The 20100-nt window shown below is 34.7% G+C and overlaps 1 protein-coding gene across 3 annotated transcripts in view; it reads right to left on the bottom strand.

Annotated features, from left to right (window-relative positions):
- Window positions 1-20100, bottom strand: part of SLC4A10 (solute carrier family 4 member 10) — a 210272-nt gene that overhangs the window by 18842 nt on the left and 171330 nt on the right. For all 3 annotated transcript variants that reach the window (XM_087435291.1, XM_087435292.1, XM_087435293.1), the window contains 5 exons: window positions 16766-16927; window positions 15184-15297; window positions 13976-14137; window positions 6335-6586; window positions 4990-5058 (listed from right to left, as the gene is read on the bottom strand). In XM_087435291.1, the coding sequence (XP_087291417.1) occupies window positions 4990-5058; window positions 6335-6586; window positions 13976-14137; window positions 15184-15297; window positions 16766-16927 (759 nt within the window). The remainder of the gene's footprint in view (window positions 1-4989; window positions 5059-6334; window positions 6587-13975; window positions 14138-15183; window positions 15298-16765; window positions 16928-20100) is intronic.

Here is a 20100-nt window from a genome sequence, read left to right as displayed (position 1 = left end):
TCTTCTCTCCCAGAATGGCTCATCCATATCCATGGCTTCAACTTTCACATACTTTCTAAAGTCTCCCAGACTTAGATCTCTACTTCAGCTCTCTCTCTCCTAAGCTCTCGACCCCCATCCAGGGGCTGAGCAGAATGTTTTTGTCTCCTTATTTTGACTCTGTTGTTTTGGTCTTGCCACTTTGATTCCCAACAAGGTTTTGATGCTGTCTTTACAAACACAAAGATCTTAGCCGTAAAGATTTAACCTAGATGAATTGTTGTTAATAGAGTATTTTTCAGATCAAACATTGTTAATTCAACTTAATTTCTTGATCAATTTCCTATACTGCACTGTCAAACAACTTATGTACCTTTTCGACTGTATTTTATTAAAATTCTTTTCATCTCAATCAATGTTATTTCTGTTTAAATTTTACCATAAAGACAGCACAATTATTTTTGGATAACATAATATTACTGTTATAGCTTTGACTTTGAGGCCATTTTTATTAATGAAAGCAAATTTTCTCAATTCAAATTTTACAGTTTAATCTAACCATCGATTTCTTGTGACAGTTTTCACAAGAAGCTTAAATCTTTAATCATACTCTACTTATTAACAAAATTGTACTGCATTTTAGTTTTATTTTATGTGGATCATTTTGTTTAACTATTCTCAGGCCAATTTTTGCAGTTTTTAATGTTTCCAACAAGAAGTGATTATTTAGAAAATGATGATTTCAATCACTGTCAGTTCTAATTCATGCCATTTCTACAGTACAATCTATTATTTTCAAAAGGATAATATTAGATTTTATTTCCTAGCTAAGTTGTTTGAAAGCTGTAAGCAATTCTCATCAAATATTCCAAGATTACTCTAGTATGCCAAAGAACAAATGTCCATAGACTCAAACGTTAGGTTCAAACCTTCCTGTTTTACCAAAACTTGCTGGTATGTACAATAGGAATCTCAAACTCAAAATAAACCCATCTTTCCTTTTGTGTGCATGGCATGACCTTTCTTCCGTCAGTCATCTAAACCAGAATCATATGCAGATTAGTTCATCCCTGTTCATTTAGTTATTCATATTTATTCAAACCTCCAAAAACATTTATTGAAAACTTTCTCTGCAGAGTACTAAATGCTGAATTCTTTCCTGGTTCATCCTTCTCCATTCTGTCCACAAATATTTAATTAGGTCTTTTTATTTCTATCTCCTCAAAATCTCTTAAAATTACATGTCATTAAACAAACAAATAAAACTTGGTGCGGTGGAGGTGGGAATAGGGAAGAAACAAAGTAAAATCCTCTGGCTTACAGCTGAATGTTTCAGTTTCTATAGAACTCACTTTTCCCAGCCACCATTTCTCCATTTCTGAGGCTATGTTATTGCATAAGTGTACTTCAGTGTGTGGGTGCGTCAATTGTTATTGTTTAAATGGCACAGTTGCTTTACTTTGGATTCCTGAAGTGTTGGAATGAATATAGATGTGGTTATATATCTGAGTACAGAAACAGCATTCATGAGAACACTGTGATCTATTTTTTCTGCCATGTTGCACAGTGATAATCCTAGATAACAAGTTTCTTAATATTGCCAAACAATAAAGTAACGTATGGATTTCTCCAACATATAAGGTAACAAATTAACATGCTCTTTGAACGGCTGGTATTTAGCACATGATTAATTACCACTACTCCAATAATGATAATCATGATAAATGTATTCTGAGTTTTGCATTTGGCTTTAATCTTGTCCTGATATCAATATCCCATTTCCCCACCCAGTTAGCCACAAAATTCCAAATAGGAATTTCAACACCCTAAGCTCAGGGCTCACTTAAATTTTCACTAACCCTGTTTCTCAGCGTGAGACCTTGCTTGCTGTTTCATTTGTGCTATTTAAAACTCATTATATTTTTCTCATGGGCCTTTGATAATGTTTTCCTCAATTTTCATTTGAAAGATTTACACCCCAAATAATGCTAAAACTTCACATTTTTGTTTAGTCCTAAACCTCATGGGTATAAAATCACGTGAGTGGAATTAGGGGGAAAAATCTGTTGAAATCTATCAAAACGATTTTACTTTGTTTCTTAAACTTCTGCTGCTGTATTTATGTGAGCCTGGGGCCTAATAATAAATACTTTTCACTTACAGATGAAATTAGTACTCATGGAACTTTTGCCAAAGGCAAAAAAAAAACAAAAAAAACCAGTAAAACAAATAAACAAACCTTTTCAGTACTCTTCCCTATCTGCCTTACCAAACCAATTCTTTCAAAATACACTTTCATACATGATATTATAAATGGGCAAATTAAATCTAACTTGAGTAAAATTTAAATGCATAACACTTCTCAACCATCTCCTTCCTCCAAGTTAATTTCACCCAGTGTCAGGATGAACAGTCATACTGTCTACTTGGGATGTTGAGTGATCTTACAGTGACTTCATACTGAAGTTTTGCCTCAGTCCTGACATCCAGCACTGTCCTGAGGACTAAGTGGTTTTCCTTCTCCCAAAGTCAGAAGCTGGTTAGTTGTTCATTCAGGAAAAGAGTGCCCGTGCTGGCTGTCCCTCCGTGTCAAGAGTTTAGCTAAGCTCCTCCCTGGTATTGCTGTCTTGGGATCCATTTTGTTTGGTCAAGCGGCCTGCAGGCACCTTAAACTGACACTAGCCCATCACGCAAGCACACGCCCTAGATAGCAGCACCCCAAACCACTCCAAAGCACTCCAACCCCGGATCCTAGCAAAGCATGTGCCCCAGGGCCTGTCTCTCTTGCTCTCTCTGCATCCTGTCTTGACCTCCCCATGTGGTCCCTCAAGGCATGCCGGCTACTTCTTCCAGGTCCTGTGAGTAATAAACTTCTCTATTTCAGTTTCTCTTGTAGTCTGTTGTTGAAACTCAGCTCACCATCTAACACCCTGTGCTCCACTTACATGTTAATTTGACAAATTCATAATCCTCAGTCAGGTGACTTTTCTTTAATAAGTCTTTGAGCAGCAATGAGTCTAGCTGTGTCACAGAAAAAGCAGCAATTTGTATTTTCCTTTTAGTCAACAAAAAATAAATGATACTTTACAACAAATGACCCTCAAAATTAGTCTCCTTTCAAGAAAATTTAAGTGTTTGGGATAATAATGTTAAGTTTAAAACAAGATTATTCAAAGGCAAATTTAAGTAGAAATCTGTACAACTTTTCTAGTTCTGCCATAACAAATTACCACAATTTGGTGGCTTAAAACAGTAGAAATTTATTCTCTGGAAGTTGTGGAGGCCAGAAGTCTGAAGTCGAGGTGTTGGCAGGGCCATGGCTCCCTCTGAAGGCTCTAGAGAAGAAACTTTCCTGGTAGCTCCTGATGTTTTTTGGCTCGTGGCAGCAAAACTCCAATCTCTGCCTCCATCTTCTGTGACCTTCTCCCCTGTGTTTCTCTGTGTCCTCTCCTCTGCTTATAAGGACCCTAGTCACCGAATTCAGGGTTCACCCTAAATCCAGGATGAGGTCATCCTGAGATCCATAACTAATTACATCTGCAAAGACTTTATTTCCAAATAAGGTCACATTCTGAGATTCCAGGTAGACATGAATTTAGGGGGAACACTATTCAACCCACTACAGTATCATAAGCAGGAATAATTTGCCAACAGCCTCTACAAAGATTTAGAATACACTTGGGGTGGTTTTAAAATGTGTCCACAAATTCTTTGATACAATTCTCTTCAGGAGATAGAGTCTAATTTCCTTCCCCTTGTGCGCAAGCTGGACATAATGACTCACCTATAACAAACAGAAAAAAAGTAGAAGTGACCATGTGCGACTTTGGGGACTAAGTCAAAAGGCACGGTGACTTCACTCTTGCTCTCTCTGGTATTGTTCACTCTGACGGAAGTTAGCTTCTATATCGTGAGGACACTTACGTGTCCTATGGAGAGGCCCATGTGGCAAAAAACTGAGGCCTCCCAGCAACAGCCAGAGAGGAACTGATGCCTCTTGCCCACAGCTCTGTGATAAGCCATCTTGGACCTAGATCCCCAGTCCAGTTCAAGCCTTCAGACGACTGCAGCCCTTGTCCACATCCTGACAGCAACCACACGAGACATCTTGAGCCAGAACAAGCTGGTTAATCTGTTCCCAAATTCACGACCCACAGAAACTGTGAGATAATAAATGTTTGCTGTTTAATGCCACTAAGTTTTATAGTAATTTGTTATGCAGCAATAGAAAATTAATACAGCAACTATATTTATTTAACACATGCTTACTTAAACAATTAATAAGGTTTCCCTTATACTTTGAAACTGCCTTACCCTATATGTTTATTTTTAGTTTAACTTACAAAATAATTCTATAAATACTATTATAATAAGAACAGAAAAACAAACATAAAAGGAAAAAAATCACTCAGGATCTCATGATCTTAATAAATTGTTTTTATTTCTCCAGCTTCTTTTTAAATCCACCCGTACTCATGACTTTATAACCCTAAGGGAGGTACAACTTGTTTTCCTACGTTTTCACTTTGCATTATGCTGTAAGCATTTTTACCATGTTACTTTTATGATCATCATAATTATCAATTTTAAATGAATGTACCATAGCTTACTTAATTATTTTACTGCTGTTGGATAATTGGGTTGTTTCCAGTATTCTGATAGTATGTGTTTCAATGAACATCTTTGTGCATAAAGTTTTTTCTATTCTTATGGATAGATGTCCATATACATGATTATAGTATTAAAGATTAAAAATGTTTGGATATATTTTTAAATGCACTCCTATTGGTTTTCTAAAATGGTTGTAAAGTCTAAACCTTTTATATATTTTAATATACTTATGGGAGACAAAAGTACTCTAAGATTATGAACCACTTTGAAGAAATTTAATTGTGGTCTGAAGGCTGCTCCCCAGATGATATCATTTTCTTAACCATCACATGACTTAGTGTCAATAGACCTTAAGGTAAGTCATTCACAGATGTGCCTGTATTACTGCAAGGAATTTACCTGAATTCCCTTTAGAGATGAAGCACCCATATAAAGAAACACTCCATACAGCACCGGCATGGGAATAAACTGTAAAAGAACAATTGGAGAAAAGGCGCAAGTTATTTTCAAATATCATGTGGTCATGCCATTTTGCACTTACCAAAGAAAAACACAGAAAAATAAATATTTTAGAAGCAGCATAGGGCAAGCCAGAAAAGATGGGTTCAAATCCCAGCTTTCGCGCTTTTTAGCTGTGTAAACTTAGATAAGTTACTTAAGTTCTCTGTGCCTTAGTTTCCCAATATCTAAAAAGGGATGATAATAATAGGGTTGTTATGAGTATTTAATAGGCCAAAATCTATAAAAATACACATGATACATAGTAAACAATAAATATTAACTATTATTATTATACTACTTTAGGAAAATTTGAATTTTGTTTCCCAATGGTAAGATATTTGATTTAAAGGTGAACAACAGAACTAACATGTAGATATTATTCCTACATTATACCGGATATTTGTAGACATATGGATTGTTCAATTTTTCTCTTTTTATTGGAATAGCTCAGCATCATTCTATTACTATACTTAAATAACATAGAAATTAATTCTTGCAAATGTACTTGCATAAATGATTAAATACAAGTAAACTTGTGTAAATGATTAATAATTCAATTAGAATTTTTAAATTATATACAACTAAAATGAGTTATAATTTAAAATATAATGGACACACTTTGGAAATATCTGCCAAAATTACATAACAAATAATTACTCTTTATACTCTTCAAAATAGATTTAATAATTTTAAATGTGAAAAAATAATATAGAATACAATATGTATGCATAATATACAATATAAATATACAACGATGATGTCCATGTAGTAGTTCTATGGAACATTTACAATACAAAACTGCACATGTGGCTATGACCATGAGCGACCATGAAGTCACTCATCTCTGCACTTCTATCTTATACTAGGTAATGTTAATTGCAAATATATCCATCCACTGATAAGAAAATAGAAACTTTATTTTGTATAGGTCTGCAGTAAACTCAGGTCACAAGTCAGTGTGACCTTTTTCCCATAAGTTGATCATCATTTCAAAATTACAGTAATAATTTACATGTCAAATTTTCCTTTGCCTGATTAAATTTTTAATGTATTTAAGGATTCTAACATATAGCACATAATTTCCCCTGTTAAGAAGTTATATAAACATAGTAAAGAAATTCATCACTTTCATCACATGCCATACAATATTTGCAAATTGATGGCTTAGACTCAAATGAAATTTCTTAAACAATAATAAATATATTCTGCCTTCTCTCAAATTTATAAAGGCAGATTTCTTTACCTTCAGGATACTGGTCATAAAGACCGATGAACCCATAAGAATAAAAATCATAAGCCCAGTAACCCTTTGCTCTCGAATGCCAAGAAATTTGGGTTGTTCTCCTGGAGCTGAACATTCTGATTCCAGTTTTAGGCTGTTGACATGAGTGATGGAGAGGACAGTGGCAGCCACAAACCACGGCAGGCCCATGATGGAGCACACACCAAGCATGACAGCCACCATTAACAGATCCAGATGGTACCCACAACCTTTCTGTTAAAAGAAACAAAAGAGGATTCTCATAGGAATTTAATATAAACACAAAGGACACCACCACCATAGAACAGTAAGAATAGAAAAGAGATACTCTCTTGAGTCTTATATAACTGATTCCAAAATGCAAAATAAATTAAAGATAAAAAGGTAACAGTCTCAAAATATATAATCCACTTAAAGAAAATTTGCAGATGTTCCTATTGCAATTATTATTATAGTGACTTCTACATACTTGAATAGGTTTAATGTATTTCTGGGTTAATATTACATTAGTTTTTATTCTATTCCTATGGGATAAATAAAGTCATTATCAAACACAGTCACTTCTCTTAGTTTCCTTAAACAGGGAAGTTAATTCACAATTCATATATCTATTCATTTATTATTAATTCATACAAAAAATTATTGAGCACCGACCATATACCAGGCATGAGGCTGAGAAAACAAAGTAAGGACTGTGTCAACAACAGAGATAAGAATGGCCTAATTGTGAATAGAAACCACTTCCTGACAATACCAAGAAACCCTGCCTGTCAGATCTCCTAAAGATAAACTCTGCTTAAAACACGTAGTTTCCAATTGCCCTCTTTTATCTCCATGAGTGACCTTTATTGGGAAAAATAATATCACGGAAACTAAGCTCCTTATATATACTCATTTTGATCCTAATATAGTACTGTCTTGTTCTCATTTGTTTCAGTTTCAGCACTAGAAAATTTGACATCTCCTCAAAATGATAGTTCTTGTGTTTTCTAGCTCTCTGTGATCCTGCTCCACCATCACTGAGCTCCAGGTGTTGCAAACGTCAGTGCTTTCCAGGACCAGGCAGGAAATGTAAATAAGGGAAGGTGGGTGCAAGGGGCATGTGGAAACGTGGGGAGCTGGAGATGCTCTCTTGGAGATGTTGATAGGTAAGGTCTCTCTGTGGAGAGAGACTGAAGATGGGGAAGAGCAGTGTTACCCTCTCCCTCCCTCCCCTATAGGAAATGGACAGTGTAACTCCTCAGAGGTAGCAAAAGACTTGGCCTACTTTACATTCTAACTCTTAATGACTGCTTCATGAGAGGTAGTACAGTAAAGTGGCTAAGGGTTTAGGTTCTAGAGACAAGTGGCTTAGGATCAAATGCTGGCTCAACCAACGACCTTGGGCAAATCATTCAACCTCTTGTGCCTCTATTTCCCTAACTGAAAAATGGCGATGATGATAATAGGAGGCATCTCGTTGGATTGTTGTAAGAATTAAACTAATTTTGCAAATCAGTTAGAGCAATGTCTCATATACAGTAAGCACCCAGTAAACGTTAGCGACTATTATATTCTAGCAGTTGAACAATAAATGTTTCTTTTGTACTTATTTGTTTCAAGGCTCCTCAATAAAAGTATACGTTTCTTAAAGGCAGGTAGCTTATATAATTTCTCAGTATTTCCCATAGCTTTTAGCACAATCATTGGCACACAACGAGACATCAATAAGTTACAGATTGACTTTTTTAAAAGGAAATATGCGTCATTGAAACACCTTTTAGAGTCAAATTTAATAACTATTTCAAAATAAATATAGCTGTTAAATTTGTTATTATGAACAGGAGCAGAGATTACCAATTCTTCTCGAAGACCAATTTTGGCTTTTTTACAGGCAGTCTTACCAAACTGCAAGCAGTTTCTATTTAATATGAAAGCTCATATAGCCTGGAGTGTGAAACATACTGAGTATTTGTGCCATATTTGTCATAGTAGTGTTTTCTGTCTGCTATTTTGCTTTGTTAATTGTTTTATTAGGAAAAAACATTCAAAAAGTCAGTTGTACTTGCTTTTTTTTCTGCTTATGCCTGCCAAATGATAGAAGCTCAGGAGATGACTGTGAGGAGAAAATGGGAGCTAGCTACATAAGGACCTTTTCCTGCTGCATTGTCACCAATTCTGGGATGCCCTTCCTTGGGTGAGCTCAGCTGGTGCAATGCTACAGTTCACCAAAATGCCTCAACTCAATTTCCCTCATGACTGTGACTCTGGAAACTTTTCTTTGCAAATAACTCAGGAAAGATTTTCATCACCACAAGCTGAAGAGAGGGGAGAGAAACACCCTGATGTCAGCCTAACCAAAAAGGCATAGGAAGAAGTTCACCAGGGCCAGACTGGTCCCCTGGTCCTTTGGCAGAACATTTTGGAAGATGGAGGTGCACAGAATAGAAATCAAATTTTGATCCCTTTAAAAGACAACATCTTAACCAGTTAGAGGAGTGTTTTGTCTTAGAGACTCTGGAGTGAGAAGGATATAGAACAGTAAAGGACCTAACCACTTAAGCCCCTGCATCTGAGGGAGGACAGTGTGAAGGGTGCCCTCTGGGCTGTTTTGCAAAGTTGTGGTACTGCTAAGAGAGAATGGAAGATGGAAGAGGTGCCAGTGGCCGTGAGGTAAACATCAGAGGAGGGCAGAGGACGGGCAGCCTTGCGAGTCGGGCTTGTGCTTTTAGCACACCCTGGACTTTCCCAGGGTCCACTTTCACTATGGCTTAATAATATGAGCAAGGCCTTCTTCGTGATAGTGATTTCCTACAGCTTTTATTTAGGGTTTTAAAAATACAATACAGAGGCTGGCCCGGTGGTGTAGTGGTTAAATTCGCGTGCTCTGCTTCAGCAGCCCGGGGTTCGCAGGTTTGGATCCCGGGTGCAGACTATGCACCACTCATCAAGCCATGCTGTGGCAGTGTCCCATATACGAAATAGAGGAAGATGGGCAAAGATGTTAGCTCAGGGCCAATCTTCCTCACCAAAAAAAGAAAAAAATACAATACAAATGTAAACAGTGGGATTCTGAATTGCAGAAAGCAGACAAAATAATGCTTTCAGAGGGAATAATTTCCTCTTTACATTTAGAAAGCTAGCTTTGTAAAGTACAAGTATATAATAAAAACAAAAATACAATTTCCCCCTGATTATGTTGTACAACAACGGGACCATCTTAATTTAATGTGAATCAAAGGAAATAAAGCAGTTCTGGAACTTCCACTAATTAATCATCATCCTTCTCCTTGCCTTTCATTTAAAACGTCTTTAAAAACTTGGTCTTTGTAACCAAATTATTAGCTGATAGGCATGCCAGCCAAAGGGAAGTATCCCTTTGTCAGAGAGAGAACTCTTCACCTTCTAACATATTTCTGTAGATTTTTTTCTGAAATAAAGACAGAACCAGAGCTTTTATTCTCACATTCATCCTTGAATCACAGGAAATGGACATATGGGAGGAAAAGGGAGCATAGCAACAGGTGATGCTACACCAGACCCCACTAAAACCAACATGCAGCAAGACAAGAGGCCAGCCAAGAGGACCATCTGATACCCAGATGCCACCGCTGAAAAAATTCATTTCAAAGCTTGGCAGCAATTTCCTGCATCTGTCAAGTTAACCACATAAAAGACTATAGATTGACATGAAGAACCAGGCTGACAAAGAGGGCAAAAAAGAACATATCAAATGCCATAATCATCAAGAGAATGTGGTGCCAAATGAATGTTGCAAATGCATTCATTTACTCAAGTGATCTGGGGTTGTATTGCTGTTTATTAAAAATGATGTCAAAAGAAGCCTGAACTGTCTACAGAAACATGTAGAAAATCCCACAGTTGTATCTTAACAGAAACTTTCTTTTCTGTAAGATAATATTTCTCTTTCTTTTCACTTTTAGAGAATGTATTAAAAAAAATAGCTGATATTTTTAACGCTTTTCAAAGTGATTCAGTTAACCCATGCCCATCCTACTTCTCTAGGGAAGAAACAAACAAAAAATCCTAGAAAGTATGGATTTACATCTATTTCTATATATAATATATATGTTAATTTGTATTCTCAAATTTTTACATTAGCAGCTTCTGTTACTCTAGAGCGACCCAAAGGATCATGAAGCGCAGTGAACCAGGGTGTTGCTAATTTTGAGCTTCTTCATTCTGTGGGAGGAGGAGGTCACTCAGCCAGTGAGTTGGGTCTGGCCTTTGCAGCTCAACACAACTTTACTGTGTATGTAGTAACACTCATAAAATGATAAAAACCATTTTTAATGGCATGAAAAACACCCTCTAAAAGAAAACCAACTATTAGTTTTGGTGATGGAGGTGAGAAAGGAGTGAAAAGATCTAAAATATAAGTTTGGGAGAGAGAAAGAACGAAATGATGAATTCCAAGGTGACTTGGATATATGATGTAGACTTAGAAACACAACATGCAGTCTACAGGTGCTCGATACAGAAACTAAAAAACATGATTCATTACACTACATCAGGGAATGCGCCAACTAAGGCAAAAATGGATTTTCAAGTGAAAAAGGAAAATTAGTAAAAGCTGAAAATGTGGTTAACTTGTGGTCTGGGGATGTACTCAAGAAACATGTCTTTTCGTGACAATGTGGTTCAAGTCAAAGCCAGGAGACTGCAAACACTTCGGTGAAGCAACAGGCGGGGAGAACAGCTATGGAATAAACCACTACTCTGAGCAAAGAATGTTCTGAGAAGGTGATTTTTTGTTGTTAACAGGAAAAGCAGCAGCAGCAGATCACACTATACTGAAGCTTATAGAAGACAAAGGTTATAGGCTAAAAAAAAAAAAAAGAAGTGTTCCATGTAGATAAAATATGTCTTTGCAGCATGGAACTTGCTTTGCAAATATCCATATTCAAGGAGGAGGATGGAGTTTTCAGACTTATAGTGGCCAAGAAAGGAATGGATCTTCTACCTGTGGCAATACAACAAGTTTATGATTAAGCCAGATCTGCTCTCTTGCTTACTAAATCTAGGCTATTAAGGGGTAAAATATGAATCTTTTGATTACACAGTCATTTATTTGTACAATAAGGTAATGTACAAATAATGTAATATGGTTTAGTAATATAGCCTCAAGTTTATTTCAGTGACAAAAATATTAAATGCTTTAGTTCTACATTTAATTCTATAAATGCAAGTACTTGAAAGGACCACTTAAAGAATGCTTATTATATTTTAGCTATTCTATTTGATATGTAAAGGGGGAAATACAGTATATTTGTTGATTTAGAGCTTTGGAAAGGCTGTGAATGTCAAGGGCCTACCATAGGCTCATGAAGGACAAAGCGCAAGTCCTGGAAAGAGCAAGGATACAGAATGGCCAGAAAGGTAATATCACCCTTAGCCAGTTTTCCCTTACTTTCACATTTTGTTTTAATATGATTCCATTAATACTTAGAAAAAAATACTCCCTGTATCAATTTAGCTGATAGCCTTTACAAAGGATAATTTTTCTGTGAAATCAGTGGGATTTCTGCCTAATTATAAAGGCTACAAAAAAAAACTTCCTTTGAAGGAGAAACAATGATTATACAGCCCACTTTCTTCCTAAAACGGAGTCTTAGCTCATTTTAAAACAAGTGTCATACAATGAAATATATATACAGCCACTGAAAATGATAATACAGATTTATATGGTTGACATGGGATGATTACCATGATAATGCTCTTATGTGAAAAAAATATAACCAACATATGTAGTATAAAGATATATATTTGGGTATATATCAAAATATTAACAATGTTGTCTCTAGGTAATGAAATTACAGTGTTTTTCACTTTTGTCTTTTAACTTTTTATATTGTCTAATTTTTTAAACCAAAATCATATATTACTTTATAATGAGAAAAATAGAGATGTATTCAGTTTTAAAAAATGAACTCATGTCTAGGAATGTTTTCCTACTTCTAAGAGAATAGCAAACTAACAATATTCAACATAAAGAACTTATGCTTGTTTCATAGATCTACTTAATCAACTGTGTAACTTTAATAATTAAGTTGTGGTGGTATTTGTTTTTGCAGAAAGCTGATACTTTAAGAGCAGATAATATTTTTAAATAATTGATATTAAGTAGGCTATTAAACTTGGAAATCTGAATTCCTTGTTTGAGGGTTGTAAATGATTTAGTTTCCAATTTTGAATGGTGTAGTTCAGCGGTGTTTTGGAGCCAGCTCATATAGGCTTATGAGAGCCAATTGTTTAATTCTCAAAATTTTTTCCTGCCAATTGATGTCACATTGGTAGCTTGAAATGGACCACAGTGGGAGTATTCACACCATGAAAATCAGCAAACATTATAAATCAGGGTCTCTCTCTTTTTCTATACACACAGAACTGATTGTTAAACATGTACCAGCACACCACTGGTCTAGTTACTAAGACTTTATAAAATATTCTTGTAAAATATACCTTTAATAATTAAAATTTTTATTTGACAAAAACAAGTGAATTGAATGAACTCCTTATGAAAAAGTTTTTGAGCACGCTTAAGTTACTTTTTACAAAGAGAATGAAGAATGCTCTTTGTTTTAAGATAGACATACACTCTCTTCAATATATACACAAAATTCCTTTTTAGTAATATTTATTACAAAAAATTGTGCTTTCTCACATTTATGTCATTAGTATTTTCCATTAAACAGTTCAGAGATTTTTAAAAAATCTTTCTAACAAACATACTTATAAAGGCCTATAAAGCATGATTTCTATTGCTCTGACAATGAATCTTTTCCTAAAGTTTAAAGAGTATGTGAAGATAGCTGGCAATTTTCCCATGATACCAGAACAAAACAACATTGTTCATGTTCTGTTTTTACAAGGTTTGATTCAGATTATTTTTAACCCTTCAATAGTTTTGTTGATTTTATTTCACATATTCCAGTAAGTGATAGTGCTCACATTACATATCTCAGACAAACTGCACACCACTGAACAACTTCAATTATTCACTGTTGCAAAATAGCAGGGTCAGAATATAATAAACAAGATGTATCCATATTTATCCTCTTTGTAAAAAAAAGAAGTCATTGAAATCTGCAATAAAACTCAATAAAAATGTCACTTACAAACTATAACATTTATGTCTGGGTTTTGTTGTCATAGGCATTATAGACAGAAGAATCAGAAGAATAACTAAAAACAATGAGAAATATCTGAAGATGTAAGTTGTTTTAATAATGAATGTAATCTAATGGAGATACTTAGGGTCAAATAGAGAAAAAGAGGAATCCAAGATGTAAGACAAATTGGTATTTCATTAAAATATGTTAAACATGGTAAAGAAAGTTAGAACTTGGGCAATCTTTTTTATTTTAAGTCCTGGAGGTAAGGTTTCTGAGTTTATAGCTCAGCCAAGTGCTATAAATTAATTAATAAAAATTAATTAATTAATTTAAAGCTCATTGTAGGACAAAGTGTCATGAATACAGACAATAAAAATTATGAACCTGAACACATTATTTTAATATTTCACTGTACAAATGACTACAGAATACAGGCAAAGTATAATGAACATCAATTGACATCAGTTAAGTCATAATTATTTACATTAAAATGGATGTTAAAATATACCTTTAGCTTATGCTCTTTTCTGTTGATGATGACAGCTGTAATCTGTTGGTCCATAAAAATTAGAATGGTACAAAGTAAAGCTGGAATAATAGCAGCTATTACTGTCCACCAGGGATTTGGACCTAAAGGTGTAACAAACCAGCCACGATCATCTCTGGTGGGCTGTGCAAAATAAAAGAATGTACATAGTTATTAACCGGATTAATGAATACCTAATCAAATTAAGTCTTACAGATGCTACCAGGAAAGCCCTAAATATAAACTGATATGCTGAGTGAGCTATGATTAATAATAATAATAATATTCACAAAGCATTTATAAGGCACCAGGCACCATTCTAAATGCTTTAAACATTTTAACCTATTTTTTCTTTATAACACTCTAAAGAAGATACAGATAAGTAAACTGAGGCATAGAGAGGTCCAGTAAGTTGCCTAAGGTCCCAAAGCTAGTAAGTGGTGGAGATAGGATTTGAACTCTGACAAGCCCAGAAAGCTGTGTTCTAACTCAACGCTTATATTAAATAAGATAATATTAATATTTATCATTTACGATTGGCAAATTCATTTACATTTCCAATAGCACGTTGATAACTGTGTAACTCTTACTTTAGATGTGTGCACAGGCCATTATGTGAAAACAGCAAAAAAGACACTTGGTCACATCACGGGCTCAGGGAAGGATTCTACACATGGCTGGTGGCTGGAGTGAGTCCCAAAGGATTTCATTTTGACAACAATTCTTTGAGGAAGTCCCCAGCCCTGTTTCCCAGGTCAGAAAACTCAGGCTCAGACAGGTTAAGTTACTGGCCCAAGGTCACATACATAGTTAGCAACATGGTCAGAATTCTATTCCAGACCCGGTTTTATCTGTTATCCACTGTGCAATTCTGCATCAAGATAATACATTTCCCTTAGTTTCAAAATGCTTCCTTATCATTTAGGACTGTTGTATATAGATATTACAACTGGAATAATTGACAAGAAATTTTTTAAGTGGCCTCTAGGTTTCTATTTCTCTGATTCTTATTTTTTTAATACTAGACCAAAATTTTAGTCATGCTGTGGGCATTTGATTTACTGCTCTTTTAATCGATATTTTTTATATTTTCATGGAAAACCCAAGTCCTAGGGTTAGAGCCATCATCTAAAGGAAGATTAGACCTACAGAGATGGAGAAATAGATAGCAAATGCTATGATAACTTCACCTTGAAAACACTTGGTACTTGTAGTTTTGGAGATGGGATCCCAATGGCATAGTCAATTAAAACCATACACAGAATTGTAAGAAAGACAGCAAAGTCACTCACTATGGATCGAACCTAAAAATAATGAAAACACTTGTCACTTGAAGGAACTATAAATAGTGAGGAGTACTCAGGAACATAATTTAGAGTCACACTTTATAAACACTTTATGACATAATATCATAATATTACATTTTATGCATACTATAATATTACCATTAGCTCTGTCAGAACCTGAATATATATTTATGTATCTCTGTCATTAAGATGGATACACACTCAACCTTTCCAGAATGAGGCATTATGGAATAGCTACAATGGTGATTGTTCTGTTTTCAGTATTCATTTAAAATCTGTTTATTATGAACCCAAGTGTGTGAGTATTTAGAACACAGAATAAGGTTTCATGGCCAGAATTTGGCTGAATTTTAGACTCTTTCTCACACAGGTATCATTGTAATATGATGAACCTGAAGAACCATAAAATAAAATTATCTACTTTTATTGAAGAAGCATAATATTTTAGTTTATCTGGGATATAAGTGTGGCAGCATGGAATGTGCACAACAGAGTGGGCAAATTTAGAAGTCATTCTATGTAAACCAGTTTTTAAAGCCATTTCTCATTTATAAAGCTATCTTTGAGCAAAAATCCTTATACAATTATCAAGATCTGGCTTCTATTAGGTTGCCTTTATAATACACACAGAAACACACAAAATGCAGGAGATTATTGTTTCAACTTACAAAAAAATAATTTTGTATTAATTGAATTAAGCTTTCAGGGGAAAGAAATGAATCTTCTACGTTAGGGAAGGAAGAGGTGACATTATAGAAGTTTTCTCTGGAAGAAACAGTTCTTAAAATATTTTCCCAGAGTGGAATTTTGATCATAATCTTTAGCTCATCCCTAAAAAGCTTGTTTTCTTGTTTCTTTTCTTTCCTTTTTTTTTTTTTTGGCTGAGTCAGACATTATAGGTGTTACTTTACAGTGTTAAATATTGAACTAAGCTGTTTCTCTGTTTACTTTCCTTTCCAAATATGCAGATGCAAACGTGGTGGGTTAGGGGGAGGGACTGACACTTTAAAAACGAAAAAGAAAATAGTGTTCCAATGAGTCTTGCAGGGCTTTCCCAACTAGAGAAAGTAACAGGGGTTCCTATGAGGTATCTGTCAGGCTGGAATAGTTCCCACTGTTCACTGGGCAAGAATAATGATAATTATTCTTGTGATATCAGTAATGCAGTGTGTGCTTTTGATTTCCAGAAACATGAGTGGGAAAGTGAAAGTTTATTTTTGGGATTTGAAGTTAGGAGAAAAGTCTAGAGGGCATGTGCACTCCCAACACCTGTATCACAAAATGCTTTCTCTTCATCTCCCTCGCTGCACCACAATCCTAAAATGACAGCTCACTCACACAAAAGCCTTTTAGTGGCTCCTTTTATAACAGCAACTGCTCTTTCTTTTGTCCTAAAACATATATGACTCTATAACCTGCTTTATGTTGGTTTACATTTTGATCAGGAGAATTGTAGTCTAAGTACCTTGGTTGGAAAATAGCGGCTGGTCTTGAACTGCTTCAGGGTGGCTGACAGAGTAACTGTGGAAAAGAACAGGATCACTGACCAAAACAGAACATCTGGAACATATGGGTGATCATGGCCGCAGGCTCGTCCAACATACTCTCCATGCAATGATTTGCATTCCTGCCAGAGGAAGTAAAACAAATGGACACATTTCTTCCAGAAAACTAACATCTTAAGATCCAATTGCAGTTGAGATGCTGATGTTTTTCATCTATTGCTCTCACAATGATTTAATAGATAGCACAGTATGTTTTATGAATTCTATTTGGATAGGTAGTGAAAAATACCAAAGATTTATATTATGTTACATTTGAACATGAACCATTTTTAAAATTTTTGCCTTTTTCAAATTAAATTTAAACCTAGAAAACTAATTGATTTACCAATCATTGTGTACTTAACCTAATAGCTACTAAGTTCCTAACACCAGCTTTATTGAAAATATGGCACATTTGAGAAGTGAGTTACTAGAATTACTAGAGTCAGACACTATGCCAAGCCATTTAACTACATCATCCTAATTAATTTTCACATCAACCCTATAAAATAGGTAGATGTTATTATTTCTACTTCCTATCTGAGGAAACTGAGGCATAGAGAAGTTAAATAATTTGCTGTGGCCTCACCGCTGCATGGGGACAGCAAAGTGCTGCCTATGGTTGGACTATTATTGCATATTAAAGAAGAACAATGGTTTTGTAGAATTATCTAGCCCAAAAGCAACCAAGAAAGGTGAGAAAGGCATCAAGAAGACTATGATATATTATTACTGGAATGAAATTCGGGGTCAAAGATAGGGCTCAAACTTAGATTACAGGACAAAAGAGAAGAAGTTACTACATGAGCAAGGCAAAACTCACATTTACTCTGACTTCTCCGTGGACTTTTTTTCCTGGTATGTATTTTTATAAGGCCCTGAAGGATCATTTCTAATTACTGTCTTAGCCATGAGGTGGCAGCAAAGTCAAAAAAATTTCTTTTCTCCAAGAAAAACTGAGCCTTTCAAACGTCAATATTTTGAAATAAAAAATTTTCTTTCAAACTCGTTTTGGTTTATCTTATTTTATTTTAAAGATTAGATTACCAAAGTACTAATTTTTATTTCAAAACAGAGAAAAGAATTGTTTAAGCGATCCAGTGACCTCATTAGTACTTGAGACATTCGAGAGCTGAACACAAATTGAATCGTGCCAGAAAGATCTTGGAGAAAAATGTGAACTGATGGACTGATCATCAACACAGCGTCTGCCCAATGAACAAAACCTCAAGCCCTGGAGTCCTTGTATAGCAGAAAATAAATACTTTCAAAAGATTCTAGAATAAATTACAGATAGCTACATTGTTATCCAAAAACAAACAAACAACTAGTAAGATCTACTTGGGGCAGCTATCCCTAAGGCTAGGATTCTTGAGAAATATTGTTAGTATATCTTATAATTATCTAAAAGAATTCTGTCCCCTTTTCTCATCTAACTGCAAACACCTTCCTTGCTAGCTAAAGTTGAATTCCAATTATCTATGTTAAGCTAATACACAGCACAATAACTTGGCTAATTGAAAAACCAACGAAAAATCCCCCAGGCCTTAAATTATAGCTTTAATTTTTCTTCTCTCAAAACTCTGTAAAAGCAGATAAAGTAGCAAAAATGAATCCTTGCATTTTTTAGTCCCTTCTCTTGCGCCTGTCCAGAGATGCTAGTAGAGTATTACTAAGCAAAGTAACAGTTAAGCAGAATGGCTAAATACAACAAGGAGCTAGAAGCTCCACTTTAAACACATTATCTATAGATTTGTGATCATCCTCAGTCTTTTGTGCAGATATAAAAGTCTTCTAAATGTTGCTTGGACTTGGCTGGGTCTTATGTTCAATTCTTAAGAACACAGATGCCATTTAAAGGATCATTTAACTGTCTTATAATGTATAATAAATTGCCAATAGCTTGCCTAGTTACTGTAATTCAAAGCAAATTTGAAAAAGATATTTATTTTTTCTTCCTTTTTGGGGGACAGTACGTTATCAAAAAAAATTGTGACCTACCAAATTATACATTTATTTCCTGGTTTATACTAACTGTACCCCTGACACACACACACACACACACACACACACACACACACACACAAAATAAGTCCGGAGACTTAGACATGAAAACCAAATCTAAATCTTGTTCTTATATTGAGCCTAACATATGGTTTCACTTACAAAAATGAAAAAAATGCTTGTTGACAAACTCATTTCTACTAATTATTCTTCAAATACGTTCTAAGTTTCAACAATTTTATAAGCTGGTAGAAATTAAGTTTGATAAAATAAGAAATTAAAGTTGGCATTAGTGTCTTGCCCCGTATATACATACAAGCTAAATGTGTAATTCTGGCACTGAGACAATTCTTAACCAGCTGCTAGTTAATTGCTTGTGAATATTTTAAACCTTGCCTAGGAATTCCTTATAATGACTGATTTTGAGATACTGTTAAAATATATATATAAAAAGAGAAACTCAAATATACTAGCTTGCCATAAAAGACTTAAACATTATTCACAATAGCCAAGATATGGAAATAACCTAAATTTCTGTTGATAGATGAATGGATTAAGAGAATGTGATATAAATTTATAATGGAATATCATTCACCCTTAAAAAAGAAGGGAATCCTGTCATTTGCAACAACATGGATGAATCTGGAGGATATTATGCTGAGTGAAATAAGTCAGACACAGCAAGACAAATACTGCATGATTTCACTTATATATGGAATCTAAAAAAGTCAAACTCATAGAAGTGGAGAGTAGAATGATGGTTACCAAGGGCAGGGGGGAGAGGGGAAAATGAGGAAATATTGGTCAAAGGGTACAAAGTTTCAGTTATGCAGGATGAATAAATTTTGAATATCTAATGTATAACATGGTGACTACGGTTAATAATACTATATTATACAGTTGAGATTTGCTAAGAGAGTAGATCTTAATTGTTCTCATGAAAAAAAGGTAACTATGTGAGATGACAAGTATGTATCATACACTTTAACTATATACAATTTTTTTTTGTCAATTATACCTTAATAAAGCTGGAAAATAAAATGAACCAAAACCAAATACTTGCAGTAAATAGTAAATTTGTAATATGGGACTATTTTTCAAAACAATCATTATGGAACACTTACTATGCACACAGCAGTTTGGGAGAATCAAAGAAAGCTAAAGTTCTTTGCACTTGCTGAGTTAGCAAGATATAAATTACAATTCATGGGATACGTAACAATTCAATAAAAAAATTATCAAATGAATAATA

Source organism: Ceratotherium simum, chromosome 9 (genome assembly GCF_057802395.1).
Source record: "Ceratotherium simum simum isolate JZ-2026a chromosome 9, ASM5780239v1, whole genome shotgun sequence".
Classification (NCBI taxonomy): domain Eukaryota; kingdom Metazoa; phylum Chordata; class Mammalia; order Perissodactyla; family Rhinocerotidae; genus Ceratotherium; species Ceratotherium simum.
The sequence above is the reverse complement of the archived record's forward strand: the minus strand, read 5'-3'. Positions and strand labels throughout refer to the sequence as shown.